General features: G+C 47.2%; 1 protein-coding gene across 1 annotated transcript; it reads left to right on the top strand.

Moving 5' to 3' along the window:
- Positions 1 to 2,653: 2,653 nt before the first annotated feature.
- Positions 2,654 to 21,272, top strand: LOC131897806 (speedy protein E4A-like). Its single transcript, XM_059248760.1, has 7 exons — positions 2,654 to 3,393; positions 7,630 to 7,702; positions 16,285 to 16,503; positions 17,613 to 17,671; positions 18,212 to 18,297; positions 20,787 to 20,955; positions 21,151 to 21,272. Exons 2-7 carry the CDS (start codon positions 7,675 to 7,677, stop codon positions 21,208 to 21,210), a joined length of 621 nt encoding a protein of 206 aa, XP_059104743.1. The 5' UTR covers positions 2,654 to 3,393; positions 7,630 to 7,674; the 3' UTR covers positions 21,211 to 21,272.
- The last annotated feature ends 1,404 nt before the right edge of the window (positions 21,273 to 22,676 follow it).

The raw sequence follows: 22,676 nt of genomic DNA on the forward strand, positions 1-22,676 counted from the left end.
GACAAGCCAGGTATAGTAGTGCATACCTGTGATCCCACTCAGATGTGGAGGCAGGAAGATCAGGAGTTCATCAGAATCAAGGGCATTCTCAGGCTACAACAGCATTCTGGAGGCCAGCCTGAGCTACATGAGGCCCTGTCTCAAAACGACAACAAAAAAAAATGAATGAACATACTCGGATTAATCTTTCTGAGCAAACTACCAATTTCACAAGGCATGCAAGGAATTTTTTAAACTACTTAAAAGGTAAAACAATGGCAACAGATTCCAAACCGTGAAACAACAAATAAACAACCCTGTTTCTTGCGGGCGGGGGGGACAGAAAAAAACTAAAACCATAAGAGGCAATTTGTTTGTTTGTATTTTCGAGACAAGGTTTCTCTGTTTAACAGTCCTGGCTGTCCTGGAACTCACTCTGTAGACCAGGCTGGCCTCGAACTCACAGAGATCCACCTGCCTCTGCCTCCTGAGTGCTGGGATTAAAGGCGTGCGCCACCACTGCCCAGCTCATAAGAGGCATTTTAAAGAACCATTATTAAAAGATTTTGATCAAACTACTACAACATATTGTCTGGATTTTTACTCCTGGGATTTAAAAAGTAAAGATGGAAATATATCCCATTGGCTTATGACATTCTGGTCCCTGGGAAAATGTTATGCAACAAGTTCTTAGGCAGCTGGACCTCTGCTTACAGACCCAACAAAGAGAACACAGGACTCAAAGGTTGTTATTAGGAATGCTATTAATAGTCACACCAACTTGAATAAAGAAAATTTCCCAAGTCCTAGGAAATCTGTACTATCCATAAGCAACAAAAAATGGCACCTCCCAATAGTAGTTGCAGGTGATGTAATGGATACTATTTTTCTTTCCCTAATACTTGTCAAGTAACTTTATTAGCCAAAAATTATCACACTGCCTACACAACAGACCATGACAGTCTGCCACTCAGGCTATATTTTATATTATAATCACCTTTATTTATTCCTCCACTACCATTTTAAGGAACAGTCCTCTGTAAGTCTCCCAAAACACATTACAAAGGAGAGAAAAACATTTACAAATGGGAAAACTCACCTTTGACCGGCTCATTTTCTGCTGCTCTTGGGAAAGTGCAGACACCGCTGATGGCAGACCTGTGGGAGAAAAAGGTCACTGAAATTCGGCATTAACTGGTCTACACAGCAACACATCTCTTGCCTGGGAACCACCAAGTGAAATCACAGCCTACAAACACTTTGAAGAGGTAACAAAGGTGATGGGAAGGAACCACACACCCAACAGGTAGCAGTTGAATGGGCTACACTTTCTTTCTTTAAAGCAGAGTTTCTCTGTGTAGCCCTGGCTGTCCTGGAACTTGATCTGTAGACCAGGGTGGCCTCGAACTCAGAGATCCACCTACCTCTGCCTCCTGGGTGCTGGGATTAAAGGCGTAAACCACCACTGCCTGGCTACACTTTCAATGATGAACTCAACACTGCTTCTGGCCTTAGATGTAAAGGTGCAAAAAGGTTACTTATTTTGTTATTTCACATTCAAATTGGTGAAAATATGTCATGTGAATGAAGAATCTGAGCTTTATACATTTGGGATTAATGTTCCACGAGGTGACATACATGTAATTCCAGCTGGAGGCTGAGACAGGGGGATCACCGAGTACCAGAACAACTTGGACAACACAGGGAGTCCACGTCTCAAAAATAAAAACGGAAAAAAGAAAAATGGTCCAGATAGGCAGACGTTGTACTAACAGTAATAAAGCATGGTTTGTTTTCAAACTATCCAACTAAACTGATGCGCATTTTTAAAAGGAATACGAGAGAAACTGGAAAACAATGGCACTCTTATCCACAAACCCCTGCACGACCTTGGTTAAGTCACGCACCGTCGCAGACTCAGTGTTCCTCCACGAACAGAGGCAAAATCAGACTTCCTGCACTACACCGTTATGATGCCACAAGGGTGGTCAAAGTGCTACAAAGGTAGGAACTAGCAGACAGTGCTGAAGGACGCTGAGTGACACCGTGGGAACCTGGAACCGCTGACCCTTTCAGTGCCTGCACACCTCGTCCTTGGACGGTCCATGCACCCCAAAGCGATGAGGCTGCTCTGCTGTCAGCCCGACCATCGCGACACTCCCGGGCTCCGCAAGCTGGAGACAGCGGAGAACCCAGGTTCACGGATCGGTAGGACCTCGGCGAGCGACCAGCCAGGCCCAGCCTCCCTCCCGCGGCCCCGATCTGAGCCCACGGGCCTCACCAAGCAGACGGTCCCGCCGCCCCTGTCCTCCCAGCTCTCGGCCTCCGAGACGCGCTCCAGCTAGGCCTGCCCAGACCGCACAGCTGCGCTTGCCGGCTGCAGACCGGGAAGCTCTGGCCTCGGCCCCACAGGCTCAGCGACTCCAACTTGGCGAACGCAAAAGCTGCGGGAGGGAAGTTAGCCTCCACCCGGGACCAGCAGGGAGTCAGGGCGGCGCAGAGGCGGCGAGCAGGTACGAGCACGCGCATAGGCCGAGCCGCGCATGTGCAGCAGCATCTTACGGGAAGTCGGAGTTCCAAGGCTCTCCTTTCTCCCCAGGAGTTGCGCAGAAACTCTGTCTCCCAGAAGTCCTCGCGCCGCGGCATCTAGGGACCATCGCGCAAGAATGTACCTCCTCCCCGCAGCTTGAAGGCGGCGCTCAGAGAGCAATGGCCGCCCCTAGGCCTGTTCTCAACTTCGCCTTTGTCCTCACTCCCTTTGAGCCTGGAGAAACCGCCTGCGGTTTAGGATCCAAATCCTTTTTAGGCCCGGGACTCTTGAAATGGAAGGAAGATTCTGACAGACGGAAAGGAAATTGTGTGTCATTCTCAATTAACCAAACTTCCTTGAAATACTAGGCACAAGGAATACCTAGCAATGCTTTACAAAGAAAGAAGAGAACACAAATGGTGGGTTTTCTAGATCACATGACTAGTGCACAGCAACTCTTAAAAAACAGAGCCAGAAAGAACAAAACGGCCACCTGTAATATGACCTCTGAAAGGGTCAGGCAACAATGACAAGTTTTCAAAAACGGCCCAATATGATGAACAATTCATCAATTTCTTGCTGAAATAATGCAACCGTGTTCTTGGTCTGATCCTTCATAAAGACGTTGGCATTAAATTAATAACAAAATCTGCCAACCCAGAAAGTTCTCTGTGCCGATGTAGAAAGTAGGAGTTCCATCATAGAAGAAGCACCAAGCCACCCTACAGTGCCAATCTTAGATAAACTATTGAGGAACCAGCAGAAGAAAGAAGCATTGCTGAGTAGCCCCTCAGACACTGCAGGGTGCACGTGGTCTCAGGAGAAAGGGTGACTCCTCCTCCTTGGAAGGACTGCTCTTCAAGACTGGCTGCACCTTCTCCCAGGTCCGTCCTGACGTCACCTGGTAACTGACGTGTCCATCTGAGCTGGTCCTTATCTCATGAAGCAAAAGCTCCCACATCCCTGTTACAACCAGGTAGTTACATCACTGAATGAGGGGCCCAGACTAAACTCCCCAGGTGACAGGGAGATGGGAACCTTCTCTTTACATTGAACAGAGGGGACTCGGGTCTTTCAGAAAAGGAATTCCTTGCTTGCAACGAGGACATTTCAAGTCTATATAATTTTGTAGTAAGATAAGATTTTGATGTGTACAGACAGAACAAGGGTCACCAGTCAACAGGCTGAGACCCTTCTCCTCTGTTCAGATAGGAATTGGGTAAGCAAAGACTTGTGTGCCCACAGTCTGCTGGCTGGACCAGCAGGCCTAGGGGCTTTTGGCTCCAAGTCCTGACCTAGAGGTCTATTGTGTCCAGCTTTAGAAACTAGAGACTTAATGTCCTGGCCTTTAACCCACTGGTGGCCCTGGCACTTGGCAGATGTTGTAATATATGAATTCCAGCAGCAGCATCAGGTAGCAATTGTGCCTGCTAGTGCTACAGGTGTTATGACTCAGTACAACAGACATAAGTGTTACAGCTATTAAGTCCAAGATAGACTCCTAGCTTGATTAAATTCCCCAGGTGACAGAGAGTAAGAGATGCTCTTTTCATTGAGGTTTACATTGCAAAGAAGGGACTCTCAGGTCTTTCAGGGAAGGAAGTCCTTGCTTGAGATGAGGGCAGAAAGCTTAGATAATAACAAAAAAAACAGATATGTATCAAAGAGACAATATGTATATCTGCCGTGAATTTTCTCAAGGAAAACGCTCTTTAAAATGGGAGGGGTGGAAAACACTTTACCATATGGCCACGAGCAAAATTTAATCTTTTATTTATACCTCGTTGCTGGGAATAGAACCCAGGCCTTCCTGTATGTTAGGCAGGTGTTCTACTGCTGAGTCACACCCCCCAGCCCCTCACTGGGGGATTCCAGGTAGGTGCTCTACTACTGAGCCATACCCCAGTCCCTCACTGGGGGATTCTAGGCAGATGCTCTACCACTGAGCCACACCCCAGCCCCCCACTGGGGGATTCTAGGCAGATGCTCTACCACTGAGCCACACCCCAGCCCCTCACTGGGGGATTCTAGGCAGGTGCTCTACCACTGAGCCACACCCCAGCCCCTTCACTGGGGGATTCTAGGCAGATGCTCTATCACTGAACTGCATTCCCCAGCCCAGTCTTTTTTCAAACTATGTAATGCAAATCACAATATCAAAGAAGATACTAAAAATATCGAACTAAAATTAATAGTGTTGAAAGTCTAATGGTCATAATATACCTTGATGTAAATACGTACTTTTGGGGATGGAGAGATGGCTTAGCAGTTAAGAGCACTGGCTGCTCTCCTAGGGGACTCAAATTGGATTACCAACACCCACATAGTGGTTTACAACTGGCTATAACTCCATTCCTAAGGTATCTGGTGCCCTCTTCTGGCGTCTTTGAGCATTACATGCTCATGTTGTACAGACAACCATGAAGGCAAAATATCCATACACAAAATATGTTTTAAAAGGAAAAAAAGTAATGCACTATTGCAAGAGTACATAGACTGTAAATCCACTTACACAAATATTCCATACCATTGCAAAATATTTTAAAGGAAAATTGTGAAGTAAAATAAAATACTAACAAACTTATGTGCTATAAAAGATAAGGCCAATATATATCAACCCCACTTAGGCTAACTTAGGCTAAAAAAAATCCATGGGGATAGATGTAAAATTGAGCAGGTACATTCTGAGAGTGTGTGTGATGTTAGGCAAGTTATATACTTACAAACAAGTTTCCTTGTTTGATATTAAAGATTCATAATTCTAGTTCCTGAGTAAATGTCAATTTCTCTGGGTGTAACACCTGGCACCATCCCCTATTTGGGTGGGCCAGACATCAGACCCCACCCCAGAGCCTCCTGAGCAAACAGAACATCCCACAGCTCTCCCATCCCAGAAATTCAGTACAGGCAGACATTCATGTGGCCTGCGGTGGGAAGGTAGGACATTGTTCAGAAACTGGAAAAAGGACCTGAATGGAATAAGTGAGCTGTGATCCAAGACGGAATCACAGGCCTGAGGGGAAAAGAGGAAAGAAGCTGCATCTCGGGATGAAGAATTCCATTGTGTGCCCTTACCTTGGGGGGAGTGAAGGGAAGAGGCCACCTAGGAAGGATGCTTCATGGTGGCTGATGCAGTGGTTCATCAGGAGGTCTAGGCTTCAGCTCCAGCTGCCAGTTATCACTGTATGACTGGGGGAGTCTTCTGGCTTTCAGTGGCCTTAATTAAAGGAGGGACTCAGAGAGTAAATAGTGGTTTGATCTCACATAGCATCTCCTATTCGCAAGAACTGATGATGTGACCATAAAATGGGATTTACAAGGACCAACTCTATGGTCATGAAGCAAATAAAGAGGGGTGCACTTTGGGCAGAGTTTCAATGATCTGCTGGTAGATACTGGGAGGGTTTCCACTTTTTGCCTATGGTGAACAAAGTTGCCATGAACATCCATGTTCAAGTTCCTGTATGAGTACCTCTTGTAGATATTGACTGGATAACGTCCAGTAGGGCAATTGCCGCGTCATCTGGTAATCCTTTGTTCGACTTTTTGAGGATCCACCAACCCATTTTTCGTGTTGGCTGCACCATTTCACAATCCTGCCAGCAATAGAGTGCTCACCACGCTCTTGCCAACACTTGCTATTCTCCAACTTCTTTATTACCACCACCCTTATGGGTGTGAAGTGGTATCTCATGGTGATTTTCATTGGCATCCTGCTTTTAAAGAGCATGTCCACTGGCAGCTGTTCAGTTCCCAGGACTCACATGGTGGCTCAAAACCATCTATAACTGTAGTCCCATGGGATTTGAATGACCTCTTCTGGTGTGCAGAAAAAAACACCCAAACACCCATACACATAACACAAACAAAAATGTCCATTCCAAGACTGCCCATCAATTCATTACAGACTTTCCACCATTGTTATCTCTCTTTCTCTCTCTCTGTCTCTCTGTCTCTGTCTCTGTCTCTGTCTCTCTCTCTCTCTCTTTCTGTGTGTGTGTGTGTGTGTGTGTGTGTGTGTGTGTGTGTGTGTGTACACGAGAGGTCAGATGTCTTCCTCAGCTACTCTCCACCTTATTTTTTAATAAAGGGTCTCATTTAATTTGGAGTTTGCTGTGATCCCCAGGGATCCTCCTGCCTCTGCCTCCCCAGCACAGGGGATTACAGGCAAATGCTATATACCTGGCTTTTTCTTTCTGCAATGTGGTTGCTGAAGATTGAACTCAGGTCCTTATATTTGTGCAACACTTAACCAACTAAGAAACCAGTCCAGTACCCCCCATATGGTTTGTTTGTTTTTGAAACAGGTCTCGTTCTGTAGCCCAGGCTGGCCTGGAACTTGTAGCAATCCTCCTGCCTCAGCCTCACAAGTGTTGAGATTGCAGGTGTGTGTCATCATGGTCAGTTGGGCTTAGGTGAGACATGTGGGGACTTGCTCCCACATTTACAGGTCTGTGTAGAATGACATCCTATCAGTCCCTGACCCCTTCCCCACCAGCTTCCCCCATGCTCTAGAACAGTAACAATGCCCTGTTGTATGATATTTTGTCTGTGTTCTGACAAATAAAGCTTGTCTGGAGATCAGAGGGCAGAGTTAGCCATCAGTTAACCATAGAGGCCAGGCAGTAGTGGCACACACCCTTAGTCCCAGCACTTGGGAGAAGGAAGCAGGAAGATCAGGAGTTCAAGGCCACCCTGGGCTACATGAGCTTGAACCAGTCTGAAAAAGAAACAGAGCTAGGCAGTAGTGGTTCATTGCCTTTAATCCCAGCACATGGGAGGTGGAGACAGGATCTCACACTTCATTCAGTCTGAGGATTCACAGAGACAGGACTCCCCACTCCCCATTCAGTCTGAGAATTTGTAGAGACAGGATGTCACCCACTCAGTCTGAGGATTCATAAAGACAGGATACACCCCTAACCCCCACGCCATCCCCCACCCCTGCCACCCACACTTGGTCTGAGGATTCGTGGAGGTAAGAAGTTTCTGGTGGCTGGGTGCTCTGCTTCTCTGATCTTTCAGCTTTCACCCTCAATATTTGACTCCGGGTTTTTATTTAATAAGACTAATTAGGATCACACATCAATGCCATGAACTAAATTGTTATTCTGTTGCAGGTAACCACATGGGTGGCCGGGTCCTGGGGCTTGCCTCTGTGAGCCATGCCATCTGAATCCGCTTTCTTCAATCGTAAGTACTGGGCCTTCTCCCTTGTGAGTGCACAGCTTCTCCACTCCTCTTGACCCCTCAGTCCATCCACTGTGGGGACCCATCCTACACGTAATTTGGAACTTCTCCACGTGGCTTCCAGGAGGTGGCTGCTCCTGTATTCTCCCAAAGGAGGAAAAATGATAACCAGGGGCTAAGAAGATGGCTCAGTGAGTAAAGTGTTTGTCATACAAGCATGTGGATCCGAGTTCAAATCCCCAGAGCCCACGTTAAAAAAACAAAGAGCTGGGCAGTGTTCTGACAAATAAAGCTTTGTCTGGAGATCAGAGGGCAGAGCTAGCCACTAGTTAACCATCAAGAGTAGGCAGTGGTGGCGCACACCTTTAATCCCAGCACTCAGGAGGCAGAGGCAGGTGGATTTCTGTGAGTTTGAGGACAGTCTGGTCTACGTGGTGAGTTCCAGGACAGCCAGGGCTACACAGAGAAATCCTGTCCCAAACAAAACAAAACAAAGCAAAGAAGGGTGGCCTGGGCCTGTAATCTGAGCTGGGGAGGTGGAGACAGTAGATTCTCCTGTACTTGTGGCTAGTGAGTCTAGATGAGTCCTCAGGCTCCAGGTTCAGTAGAAACTGCCTCAAAAACACAAGGTGGAGGGCTGGCAAGATGGCGAGATGGGTAAAGGCACCTGTTGCCAAACCTGACCATTTGAGGTTGAGCCCTGTGACCCATGTGCTGGTGTAAGAGGGATGACTCCAGCAGGCTGTCCTCTGACTTCTGCACCTACCCAAGCCTGCCCCAAATAAATAAATTTTAAATGTTTAATAAGGTGGAGAGCAATTGAGTAAGACCAATGTCTACCTCTACATGCACATGTATATGTATCCACATATATGCACGTACTAAACATAAATTAAAAAGAATTTATTTTATTTTATATGTATGTGTGTTTTGCCTGCATGTATGACTGCACACCACATGTGTGCAGGACCCTTGGAGGCCAGAAGAAGGCTTCAGATCCTCCTGGTACTAGAGCTAGAGATGATTGTGAGCCACCATGCGGGTGCTGGTAATTAAACCTGGGTCCTCTGGAAGAGCAATCAGTGCTCTTAACCACTAAGCCATCTCTCCAGCCCCGTAAGTTTCAGTGACAAGGAGATGAAACATGACCGTGCCTCCAGTGGCAACCTTGTACATGGATGTCTTGAAGATCAAGGTGAAGATAGGCGTGGTGTTTGCCTCGATCTCCAACCCTGGCTTTTACTTTCCTGTACACTGAATGCTCTCGGTGGAGGGTTATGTGCCCAGTGCACATTCTCTGACTTGGCCTCCAGTTCTGAGACCCCACTCAGTGCCTTCCACTTCAGGGCACTGCTGGCTTCTGTAAGCTGAGCCTGGTCCCTCTTGTTCAGTGAATTGTGAAGTCTGCATCTAGACAGTGAACTAGGACCTCTCAGGCTCGTGTGTGTGTGTGTGTGTGTGTGTGTGTGTGTGTGTGTGTGTGTGATTTCCTAAAAGTGTTATTTCCTATATTTATGGAAATTAAATTTTTTAATGTGTGTGTGGTGTACATGCACATGCGTGCATGCTTGTATGTGGGTGAGTGTGTGTATAAGTGCACACACATGTATGAGTGAATGTATGTGGAGACCAGAGGTTGACATTGGATGTCTTCCTCAGTTACGCTCCACTTTTTCTGAGTCCCCTGAACCCAGAGCTCACCCACTAGCCCGGCCAGCCAGATTGGCTATGGGATTCCCCAGTCTCCACTTCTGAGCAGTGAGATTACAGAAAGGTTGGCACACCCATTGACTTTTTGTGGGAGGTATTGGAGGAGGCATCAACTCCAGTAGATCATGCTTGTATTGCAACAGCCCCTACTTCCTGTATTTACCCCATTTGGTAAATGTGACCGTCTGGGATAGAAAATCTGGACCCTGAGACCCCACCATGGGTAGAAGCACAGAAGCCCAGCTGCTCAGTTCCTGTCCCACTCTGCTCCAAGGGTCTTACTGGGTATTGAGGGTCACAGACCGATATGCTTCCCAAAGTAGTCAGAAACAACCACTCACCTGGGCTGGTCCACATCAGTTTTTAGCAAGTCCGGAGCTCACAGTCATCTGGAGCAGTGGAGTCAGCGACTGAAGCTTGGAGGTGTCTGCCAGCCAAGTAGAAATCTGTTGAGACAAACTTAAACTAGGAACAGAAGTTAAAATTTATGAACTTATTTGGAACTGTTTGGCCCATACCCTTAGTAACTGGGAAGAGCAGGAGTCCCAAGACCAGGAGAGAGGAAAAATACCATCCTTAGGAATCTGCACTTATCTGGGGTCCTTCCGACCTCTGTGAAGTGGATCCAAGTTTTATAACTCTTTTAACCCTCTGAGGCCTATACCAATCTGTACTGCAATCCATATTGTAGACAGAGCAGGTAATGGGTATCTGTAAAACAGCAGAAGTGGACTCACACCTTTGAGTCCCAACAAGAACTACAGATTTGGGTTAAAAGCTTGTGCTTTTTCCTTCTGTCCAGAGAGCCAGGTATAAATTGGACAGAGATTTTTGACCTGATGAGAAGCATTTTTAGGCTTACATTTAGATATATTTAGATGACAAATCTAAAATGCTGAGCTTGTGACTGAACAGTAAGTAGTCATTGCTCTACCAGCTTATCAGGACTTTTAAATGTTAAGCTCTGAATCATTATATCATAGAACAGGAAAGCAATCTGAAACATTTTTTATCTTAAATTATTTTTTGAGATCCTTAAAGCTCAGAAGCTTTTTTATCCTCAGACCTTTCTTAGACTGATATCTGAAACTTTATGTCTTATTTAAATTTTTATATCTTAGACATTTTTTTAAAAATGAACTAACAAGCCAGCTATAGCCTTGCAGAAGGATCTTGTTGTCTTGTCTGATGCTGCCAAGCTGACAAAGTTATAGCTAGCCTAGCCATCAGTACTATCAGAGATCTAAGAAGGATAAATTATATCTGAGTGCAGACCAAGCAGCTTCCAATTCTATAAATGACAGGGACCAGTCCATACCCAGGTCTCCATAGCGTTGGAGGCACCAGTCAGAACAGCATCAATCTTCTTCCGCCATCAGGCCCATAAGGCAGAGTATTTTTCCTGTGGAATAGGGACACAGAAGACTGACCTTGATTTGTCCAGGCAAAAGGGTGCAATCAATTCCAGTGTCCTGCTGCTTGTCCACAGTCTGGGCTGGGTCCTGGTGGCAGGCGTTGCATTGGGGCATCTTGCCCTGTGGTCAGTGTTGCCATAATCCAGGCAGAGATGTTGTGGTGCCTCATACGTAATCTTCTTTGAAGACCTTGGGTCGTTGTTAGGATCTGGAAGTCTGTCTGGTATAATAAGTTTTTAGATCAACATTTAAATGCCATATTCTGTAGATCTCTGAAGTATGAGGGCTGTCCAGGTATATTTGAATATACAAGCTTTGTTTCTAGTTACTTGTTTCAAGCTCTACCCTGGAAACATATGCAAGGGACTGAGTAAAGCTTATCCCTGTAATATTACTTCAGTACTTAGTCTGACTACAATTTAAAAAAAAAACTTGATTATTTACGGCTGACTATTTACTTATGCTCCCTAACAGTCTACAATAAGTAGCCTTAAAAACAATGATTTTAAATTGAAGCTCTTTTAGCATCAAATATGGATCCAGTAAAGAAACTAAAACAAAACATTAATATAAAACATATATGAATCAGTTTATCCAAAGAGCTTAAGCTTAACAAATTTAGCAAATACAAGGCGGCTAGACAACATTCTTAAGCCTGAATGTACCTTGGGTAAGGAGAAACATTTTCTAAGTCACTGGTTTTTAACTTTCTCAATGCTATTTCATAACAGCAGTTTTGCCATTGTTGAATCTCAATGCAAACATCTGACATACAGGTGGTCCTAGGCCACCCCAGTAAAAAGATTTTTTTAACCCTCCAAGGGTGAAGACTCATGGAGTCAGAAGCTATTTTAAGCCCTTTGTCAGACTGCTTAGGTCATTGTCTTGCTGAATCACAAGAAATGAACATCCCAGTTCCTGGTTAGCATGTGGAGCTTATGACTGTGACCCTATCCTTGGCAGCACCTACATGGCCTGCCTGCTTTATTTCATTATGGCTGGTGCTTCCAGTGATCATCATCTGGCACTGGCATTTTTAAAACTGCTAAGGTCCACCTTTGCAACTAGACTCTTTTTTGGGACTCTAGTCCTGTCATACATTTGCAGACCTCAGCTGTTTCCCATGATCCTTTCATGTCTTTAAAACCATTATCATTTTATTACATGGGTAAATCTTAAATTACAAAGTTTAGCTGCCAGAGCAAGGTATATTCCTGTGTATAAAAGCACTGAGGTGCAACTTTAATATTTATTAAATAACTCATTTATTAAACAGATGTTGCCATCTATTTAAATTCTCTAGAAGCTTGTTGTTAAACATTTGGTAAAGACATAAGTACTTAGGTGTTAACCTGAGTAGATCTTTATAACCTTAGTAAAAGATGGCTGCCATTCATATGGCTGCCCATGAGGTCACCACGTGGTTGCTGTTTAAAGCATGTTTTTTAAACAATAATTACTTGCATACATATATACAGTTGGATCCAAGTTACATACATATACATACCATTAAAGCTAGCTTACATTTACACATATAGTTAAATCCAAGTCACATACCTGTCCACATACATACATACATATATACTAAGCAGTTTACAGAATCATTAGCCATTTTTAAAATGAAAACCAACCAGAATTAACTTTTAAATTCAGTATTTGCAGATATGAGAAACTATAACAAACATAGTTTACATTATATCCTCTCTGACTTTCTACAACCTTTTATGTACCCTAAGTCCTTTCCTTTGATCCCTCAGACATTATTCCAGATAAATTCTGCTTTTTTTTAAACATAGAAACCCTTATGATTTCCCTCAGTAGTCTAGAATATATTGTAAAGCTACAATATTTTAAACAAGAGCAGAAATACATGCATATACCATAACAAGAATAACTCTAAATTTGCATCAGCACTGTACCACAGACAAGAAACTGTTGGTTAGCCTTATAACATAGTCGCAGTAACTTAGCAACCATAAGCAGTGACATTTTATTCTTGGAACCAGACCTTGATCAGGTTTTAGCCCCAGGGCAGGTCTTGGGAGCCCCACCCAACAGCATTGGGAGAGGAAGAAGACGGGGAAGGCGTGCACCATGGGGACAAAAGATTGCTGTTAACCTCAGATTTTCAAGTGCATGAGAGTGGCAGACTGGAAGGGATTCCCTGTCCCTGGCTGGGCCCACAGACCTGTAGGCCACTCCTCAGCTGTGACCCTGGAGGGGCAGTTAGTTCTCCACACTTTGAGCTCCTCTGGGGCCCCTGCCAGCTTCTGCCAGCTCTGCCCCATGGCTCTCTGCACAGGGGCCCAGCCCGAACCTGCTGGCCATATCAGGGCCCCACAGTGCTCATGGCCCACCCCAGTGTCCAGCCATGCCTAGTCCCCACACAGCCTCTGAGTCTGGGCCCTGTGGTGCTCATAGCCCTCCTAGTCCACTCAGCAGCACCCTGGGCTGCGCAGCCGCTGCCTGCCAGACTCGTTGCTGCTAGTTCCTGCCCGCTGCCCGAACTCTGACCAGAGAGCAAGAAAGCAACCAAAGGGACCTCTGTCTCTTTTGCTGGCCATCCAGCCCAAGACATACCATCCAGTCATAATACATACACAAGCTCAGGCATAAAACACACATATATGGGGCCACACTTTTTACACACTTACGCATTCATATAGGTAGGACATTCCAACAGAAATGCAAACAAAACTTTTTTACAACATAAGACAACAAACAGCTCTCCTGGCGCCTGCAGATAAAACCCCCTTGTGTCACAGTCTACAGTGTGTTAGCAAACAAATGATGAGCAGAAATATAACAAATTACATTGACGAACAAGACAGTTAGACAAAAAGGAAGAACAAGGGTCCTTTATAGAATTCCGCTGACAGATGGTCGAGGCAGATGGGAGTCCGGAGAGGGAGCCTTGATTATGCCAAAGACCTACAGACGGGACAGGGACATGTCTACAGAGTTTCCCAATTCCCAGATACAGACGGGACCCTTGAGGTCCCTGACAAAGTGCCCTCAAACTGGAGACCCTTGCCCAGACGAGGAGAGGGGATGTCTCCTGACTCCGCCAGGTTACAGATGGGACCCTCGGGGGGGTCCCTGGCAAAGTGGCCTCAAACTGGAGACCTTTGCCCAGATGAGGAGAGGGGAGGGCTCCTGACTCCTCCAGGTTTGCTTTTACAGTGCGTCCACCAAAGCGGAACCTCTCAGATACAGACAGCTGCTGGCAGCAATCAGAAAGGAGAAACAGAAAACAGAAACAACAAACAAGCAAGACAGACAGACAGACTCACCCGATCGGCCGGTGTAAACCTTCGGGGTTTGGGGTCTCTGGGGTCCCCCAAAATCCCGGAAGGGCTCCCAAATGTTGTGCCCCCAAAGAGACCACCAGAGATACCAACTCACCAAAATGCAAAAGCAAGGTTTATTGAAGCAGTTCAAGCCATGGCAGGGCCCTCAATTAAGCACCCCCACATAGCGGAGACTAGAGGAGGTGCCCACCCCTCTGCAAGCTCAGTTTTTAAAGGCAAAAACCATAAGGTTACATCATTTAGAGGTGCTAGTATGGGTATAATTCTGATTGGCTCTAGTTTTAGGGGCTTTCCAGAATTTCTATGTTATCTTACTTTGTAGTTTTAACTGGTTATTTGTTAAACTTTATAGACTACATCCGGCATTGGGGCATCTGTGTTAATCAGTTGCTAAAAGATAGTCCCTCAAACATCCTGACTTTGTAGTTTTGACCATCTCCAGCATCGGGGCATTCTATGGTTAATCAGTTGCTCCCAGATGGCTCTTCAAACATCCTGACTTTGTCCTGGGACCTATGTCAGCAGCTCTGAGAATTTTGAAACTTGGGCCTGTTTCAAGCTGGGGTGAGGGGCTTGCTTGAAATGGGGGTGCTTTGGTTCTTCACTCCTGTCCTCTCTTAACACACACACACACACACACACACACACACACACACACACACACTGCCTGGGTTTTAGGTACTGGAGAGTCTGTGTCTGCCTTGTGTGGTTACTGAGATTTGAACTCAGGTCCTTATAGTTGCACACCAAACACTCTTAACAACTGAGGCACCTCTCCAGCCTTCATCCCTTACCCAGCACACAAAGGGGAAAGTAGGAACCAGACATGGAAGATGGTTTTGTTCGTGGAATGAGTCTATGTCAGTGGCAGGAGACATGTCAACCCTAGTTTGTGAGAGAAAGTGGACACATTAATCCATAAATCACACAAGCTTTCTTTGAAGCTGGTTTTCAGGTTGAAAGCTGATGACATCACAGGCTCCTTACCTCCTGATATGAAGGGCCACACTCAACAGGGCTAGGCAGATGACAGCAGTGTCTTCTCGGAGCTCGACTCTTGAGATCTCCTCAGAAGAGGGAAGGGACATCATGTGTGGATTCAGCGAGAGTCAGGGAGGAGGGTGGGCTAGATCAGAGTCTGGGATTTGTGGACAGGAGGAAACAGGTTGGGAGAATCGTGACCACTGGCCAACTGTCATTGTGTTCTGAGGAACAGAGTCCTCAGCCTGGCATCACCAGGTCCTCAACTGGGGTGGTGGTGGATGGGGAGATCTCAGGACCATCAGGTGAGGGGACTGTGTGAGAAGAGATGTGAGAGGGTGACATCAAGGAGGAAGGACACGGAAGGAGGGAGGGAGGGAGGGAAAGAAGGAAGGAAGGAGGGAAGGAGGGAGAGAGGGAAGGAGGAATGGAAGGAAAGAAGGAAGGAAGGAAGGAAAGAGGGAGGGAGGGAGAGAGGGAAGAAATGAAGGAGGAATGGAAGGAAGGAGGGAGGGAGTGAGGGAAGGAAGGAGGTAAGGAAGGAGGGAAGAAGGGAGGGAGGAAAGGAGGGAAAAATGGAAGGAAGGAAGGAAAGAAGGAAGGAGTGAGGGAAGGAAGGAGGGAGTGAGGGAAGGAAGGATGGAAAAAAGGAGGGAAGAAAGGAGGGAGGGAGTGAGGGAAGGAAGGAGGGAAGGAAGGAGAGAGCAGGGAGGAAGGAGGGAGGGAAGAAATGAAGGAAGGAAGAAGGGAGAGAGGGAGGGAGGGAGGAATGGAAGGAGGGAGGAGGGAAGGAAGGAGGGAGGAGGGAGGAAGGAGGGCCCAGGAAGCAGGGAGAACAGGTCAGACACAGATGTCACATGGACAGAAAATCTACAGAACAAGGAAGGGGTTAGGCACCAAGGGTCAAAGACAGGACAGAGAAGAGGGGACACAGGAAAAGACTTCCTTTTCATGGGGACAATTCATCTCTAATGAGGAAGAGTTTGAGGAACAGGGAGAGGAGATGGGGACAAGATGAGGGGCAGGTGGCTATCAGCACAGAGGGAAAGGCACAAATGTTTGGGGACAGGCAGAAGCTGCAGAGGTTTGGGGTGTTTGGGGTGCCGGGAGGCAGGGCTAAGGTCATCAAAGCCAGAGCTTCACACAGGGGTGTGGTTTCTTCACTTAGAACCAAGAGTGGAGGCCAGCCCCCAGCCTCCATCTGCCAGCCCAAAGAGGAAGAGGGACTTGTCTTCGGATTCTGAGGATGACCTTGCAGAGCTTTGGGACCCTGAACCTGAGCCGGTGTGGTCAGTGGAGACACTGTATGGGCTCAGGATGAAGCTAAAGAGGCAGCGTGTGTCTACAGTGAGGCCTGAACACCACAAAGTCTTCGCCAGGCTGCTGGGTAGGTGACACCTGCATGGCTCCCTCCTTAGGCAAAAGAGGGAACTTCTGGTCAACCTCCTTCCTCATGGGAAAGCTGCCCTCACAGCCAGGGCTCTGTCAGCCTTGGATACTCAAGCTCATTTGATTCTTAGGGACCCATAGGTGACAGGGGCTTAGGCTAGAGTTGACATAGATCCACATAGAAATGAGAGAGGTTGGAGTTCTCCACCCCAACTGTAACTTAGCTCTGACTTTGCTGAGCTGGGGTGTCTTCATCCATACAAGGGCGACACATCCATGTTCATAACCTTATGTGACATCAAATGGGAACGTCAGCTGTTGAGACGTCTTTGTTTTTGGCTGTGGATGTAGCTCAGTGGTGTGTTGTTTGTTGTTGCACTTTTGGGGGCCCCCCACCCAACTCCCAAATAAATCCCACATGGAGGCTTTTTCTTAATTATAAATACACGGCCTTAGCTTGGCTTATTTCTAGCCAGCTTTTCTTAACTTAAATTAATCTATCTACTTTTTGCTTCTGGGCTTTTCCTTTTCTATTCCTACATACCTTTCTTTATTTCTTACTCTGTGGCTTGCTGTGTAGCTGGGTGTCTGCCCCTGGGTCCTCCTCCTTCTCTGGCTACTTCTAACTTCATCCCAGATTTCTCCTTCTATATATTCTCTCTGCCTGCCAGCCCTGCTTATCCTTTGTTCTGCCTTGCTATTGGCCATTCAGTTCTTTATTACACCATCAGTTATTTTAGATAAGCACAGTATCACAACTTCACAGAGTTAAATAAATGCAACATAAACAAAAGTAACAACCTTAAAATAATATTCCCCAACAGTGGTGGAGTCTTGTCCAGCATATGCAAGACCTTTGATTGACTCCAGAAGGACATATACATAGAAGGCATCAAAGCATGTATACAGGCCACTGTATTCTAAGCCTCTCTCAGCGCCTCCGCCAGGAGGTTCAGGTGGATCTCTGCCAAATGTGCCTGTTCCATCCTTTGCTCCTGTGTCTAATCCTGGGTTCCTACCTGGACCCTCCCCCAGGGAGGTGGTTTTCATGGCCCTCTCTCCCAAGCTGTTCCAGTTCACACCATGACACATGTGCTTCATTCACAGAGGATCCCGTGGTGAAAAAATTCCTCGCCTGGGACAAGATGCTGAGAGTGTCTGATAAGGTGTGCTGAGCTGGGCTCCAGATCCTGTCCTGCCTGGGGAGGGACCTCCCTGACCCACAGTCCTCTCTGTCCCTCCACAGTTCTCTCTGAAGCCACACAGTTCTGACCCTTGATATCCTGCCAGTGTGTCCCTTCAGGGCCCGGCAGTGTCTTACAGAGTGGACAGGAGGCCCATGCCTCGCTGGGGTCCTCGGAGTCTGAGCCCACAGTCACCATCTTACCCTGGGAATTGCCTCTTCTCCTCTCACAGTTCTCTGGGACCCTTTGTTCCCGACGGGCAAAGACCTCCTCGTCCCTGTTGTCCTAAGCTCTCCCTCAGAACTGCCCAGAGCCAGCCATGCTGGAGCAAGGAGGGCCTGCTCCCTCTGGCCTGGCCCACCTGAAAGCCCCTTCCACCTCCCTTCCCCACTCCAGCAGGCCCCCAAAACTCTGGGTTCCTCTCTGAGCCTCATGTCACCCACCTCAGCCTCCCCTTCCCTGTCCCTGCCTTCTCCCTCTCCAGCGTGTGACCTCTCCTTCCCTGTCTCCTCTCTCCATCAGTACCTCCTGTCTATGGTCATAGCTTATTTCAGCCGTGCAGGGCTCTTCTCCTGGCAGTTTAGGCCAATCCACTTCTTCCTGGCTCTGTGAGTATTTTGCCTCCTCCTGTTGGTCATTGTCCCCAGCCCTGGATGTTGGGTCATGAGAAGTGAGCCTCTGACCTTTCATCTCTCATATACATAGTTTTGTATCTTTATGAGGGAAAACAAGCTACTGTCCATTTAAAACACTGAAGAGATGGTTCACTTGGTAAAGCACTCGAGGTACATTCTTATGGACCTGAGTTCAGATCCCCAGAGCCCAAATGAAAAGCCAGGGGTAGTAACATGTGGATACTATCCTAATGCTGGGGGAAGAGACATCAGGATCCCTGGGACTCGCTCACCAGCCAGCCTAGACTCACTGGCAAGACTTGTGTTCCAGGGAGAGGCCTATATAAAAACACAAGGTAGATGGTTCCCGAGGATCAATACCTGATGTTCACTTCTGGCCTCCACACAGGCACACATGCACAAACATGCACCTACACACCCACATGTATACATGCTGCACACACTTGCATACACACACACACACACACACACACACACACACACACACACAGAAAAACTGAACAGGAAGCTAGAGAGGGCTCCGCAGTTAAAGTGCTGCCTGCTTCCCCAGAGGACTTGGATTTGATTCCCAGCATTCACACGGGGCCTCACAGCCATCTGTAACTGTGGTTCCAAGGGTTCTGAAACCCTCTTCTCGCCTTCTTGGACACCAAGCATGCACATGTGCACAGACATACATGCAGGGAAAACACCCGTGCATGGATAAAGTAATAAAATGAAGGAACTCAACAAAACAAGAGCAAACAGTGAAAGATCTGGGATTTGGGGTTTAAAGGGGGCAGGTGGTCTGAAATGGTTGCCACTCAGTTTCTCCTCCTCCTCATCCTCATCCTCCTTGTCCTCCTCATCCTCATCCTCCTCTTCCTTTTCTATCTGTTTTGGTTTGGTTTTTGAGACAGTGTTTCTCTGCGTAGCCCTGGAGAGGCAGGGCAGATGGAGGAAGAGATGTGTGCCCAACAGCAGAGAGTCTGGAAACTCACTTGGAGAACTGAGAAATCTGGGCAGTTGAAAGCTAGAGATTTAAGACAGACTCTCAGAGGGCGCCTTGCTAGTGTCTGTGTGAGTGGTAAGAGAGGGCATGAAACTATGTGGCTACATTCTAACACAGATCCCTTCTGAGAGGAGAGGAAGGTGGAGTTAAAGTGATCCCCAAGCACTGGGCTGCAATGCTTCATTTACTGTCTCCCCTGTACTGAACACACCACACACCATCCCATCTTCTCTCCTGGATTCCATGACAGGTGTCCATCTCAGGCTTCCTGATGCTGTACTAGTCCTGGGTAAAATGCTCCCTGCTGGTTTACCTTGTCAACCTGTCCTCAGTCTAGTGGGTCTGTTTTGTATGGAAAACACAGACAACTCCCTCCCAGGCTTCCAGAGAACTGCACCAGAAATCATCCTCCACCCTGAGACTGGAGTGCCCAGTGTGAACTCTGCCCTCTGTCCAGGTGCTCTCCAACCTGACTCCCTCATCACCCTGATACTCCCTCCATCCCTGGCTGGCACCTTCCCAATGCCCTGTCCTCGGTTTGATCCTGTGTTTTCTATGCGAGTATCTCACAGTTGTGTGCCTGGAGACAGTTAACCCCCCTAAAGTCTGTTCAAACTCTGAAACCAATCAGCATGATGAGGAGCCTCCTGCAGCTCAGGAGACTGAGGTGGTATGATCTCTTGAGCTCAGGCATTCGGGGACAACTTGGGCAATATATCAGGACAATTCAAATCAAATGAAAAATTGGCAACGCCTCCCCTCGGCTGCCTTCCTTGATCTTCTGGCTTCTGCCTCCAGCAGTATTGCAATGGACTCCTATCATGGTAGGATATTTGGGATTATAGTCTCTGGTGTTGCCCCTCCCTTTCCTAAGTCCTATTACAGCACACCATTGAAGGCAGGGCTTTGTCAAATACCCTTTCATTCTTGGGACACCTTAATTCTTTATGTTGGGAGTGGTTAGGTTATACTACTCAGTCAAAGAAGTTATCAGTATTACATTTTGCCTTAACTATCACTTTCATTTGTTCACTCATTCATTCATTTGTCCATTCATTCATTCATTTGTTCACTGATTCATCCAACAAACCCTACAAAGTGCATTGTCTATACCATGAGGCAGTGGAAAGAGAGAACTCAGAAAAGTTGATTGTTTCAGCCACTGAAAGGAGGGGAAGAGAAGGGAAGGAGACCAGGGTCAAACCAAACCCTTAGGTGCTGAGCCTGAGCTGACACCAGTGTGTGCACACAACACAAGCCTAGGGGAGGGGGCCGGATCGAAAGGGAATCCAGAGGTCATCTCATGTCACGAACAGCAAGGACAGCAGTGGGCCCTGTAGATGCTTGTCTTCTTCAGCTCCACAGTGGACTGTGGGCAGGACTGGTGCCAGCCAGTGACGAAATGCCCCCCAGCCTCCCTTCTGGGTCCTCTTTGATAAAGAACCATATAACACCCTGATTTCTTCCCCAGGTACTTGGCCAATGACATGGAGGAGGACAACCAGGCCCCTAAACAAGATATTTTTTACTTCCTCTATGGGAAGAGCTATGCCCAGCGCCCCATATTCCACAAACTGCGGTTCCAGCTCATTTGGTCCATGGACTGGAAGATCTGGGTGTCCCAGGAGGAGTGTGAAGAGGTGGGTGGGTGTGGGGCACATGGGGTGCAGAAGAGTAGTCTGGACAGACAGAGAGAGGGGTGCAGCTGAATATGAGAGGTGAGGTTGGGGAACGGAAGAGCTGAAGGTGGATCCGAGGACATGGAGTCTTCCAGGAGAGCCAACATCTGGAACTTCTCATGGAACTGTTTTGTTTTGTTGTCGTTTTTTTTCCAGATCCAAGCTTACAACCCAGAGCTGTGGGTGTGGGCACGGGATCGCACCAACCTTACTTAGAACCCTAGAGCCATGGAGCCTAAGTCCGTTGGCCTGAGTTAGGTATGTCCTTGGTGTCTTTTAAAGTGTGTACATCTGTCTGTGGTCTGGTTAGGAAAGGCACAGAACACACACACACACACACACACACACACACACACACACACGACACACGACACACTCACATCCCACACTTACCTCCATACTGTGAGCAATCCCAGCCACACACACAGCCAGACCCTCCTCATCACTGCATACACAGCAATGACAACCAGGAGGCGCAAGCTTGGGGAGACAGGCTATGCACCTGGAGGCCAGCCAGCTGACCTTGGAAGTGGACATTTTTGTCACAAGGACTTGAATTGAGTAGAAATCCTTCTACTTTAACCAACTAGGTCCAGATGTGTTTGAGGAAATATGAATTTCTGTTCCCCCTTCACGTTCTGCAGCTCTACAATTCCACACCTCCATAATTTACATTTGTTTTTCCTGTTTTCTGAGTGTGTGTATGTATGGTGTGCATGTGTATGTATGGGGTGTGTGTGTGTGTGTGTGTGTGTGTGTGTGTGTGTGTGTGCACATCTGTGGGGGTGGGCAGCAGCTAATGCTGAGTCTTCCTTGATGTCTGTCCACTTTATCTATTGTGGTATAGTGTGTTGGTGAACCCAGAGCTCGTCAATGGCAGCTAGTCTGGTTAGCCCATGTTCTCCAGAGATCTTTGTCTGTGCCTATTATGTATCAGGATTACAGGTGTCTGCCAGGCCTGCCTAGCTTGTATGTGGGTTCTGGGAAGCCAAACTCCAGTCTCCATACTTGTTCAGCAAGGTTATCCACTGAGCCATCGCCCCAGCCACAATTACACCTTTGCCCTCAAGTTAGTGCTCAAGTTTTCAGGATCACCTTCGTTAGTTACTTTGGGGACACTCTGGTCATACTTCATGGAAAGAACTGAAGAGAAGGTTTAATTTGTGCCATGTTTCAGACCACCATAGTGGGTGAGGCATGGCCAAGTGGCTCTGTCTATGTCAGGATGTTCATCCAGGAGTTGACAGGACACAGCAAGAGATTGGAACCTTGAGTGTGTTTAACCTTCAAAGGCTCAGGAGTAGACAGATAGATGAGTCAGTAAAGTGCTTGCCTTGCAAGCATGAGGACCTGATGCCCAGAACCATGTCAAAACAGCCCAGCACTGTGGCACGGGCTTGTAATCCCCACACTAGGGAGGGGGAGACAGGCAGATCCCTGGGCCTGGCGGGATAACCAACCAAATGAATTGGTGAGGGCTAGGACAGTGAGAGACAGTCTCCAAAAATCAGTTGTGGGCTGGAGAGATGGCTCAGCAGTTAAGACCACTGGCTGCTCTTCCAGAGGACCCAGGTTTGATTCCCAGCACCTGGATGGTGGCTCAAAACCATTCATAACTCCAGTTCCAGAGGATCCAACGCCCTCTTGTGGTCTCTAAGAGCACTGCATGCATATGGTGCAAA

The sequence above is a fragment of the Peromyscus eremicus genome, chromosome 23 (assembly GCF_949786415.1).
Source record: "Peromyscus eremicus chromosome 23, PerEre_H2_v1, whole genome shotgun sequence".
Taxonomy (NCBI): Eukaryota; Metazoa; Chordata; class Mammalia; order Rodentia; family Cricetidae; genus Peromyscus; species Peromyscus eremicus.

Coding starts and splice junctions, on each gene's coding strand:
- LOC131897806 (XM_059248760.1), top strand. CDS start 7,675: ATGCCATCTGAATCCGCTTTCTTCAATC. Junction 18,298..20,786: donor ATCCACTTCTTCCTGGCTCT/GTGAGTATTTTG, acceptor TTTCTTCCCCAG/GTACTTGGCCAATGACATGG. Junction 20,956..21,150: donor CCCAGGAGGAGTGTGAAGAG/GTGGGTGGGTGT, acceptor TTTTTTTTCCAG/ATCCAAGCTTACAACCCAGA.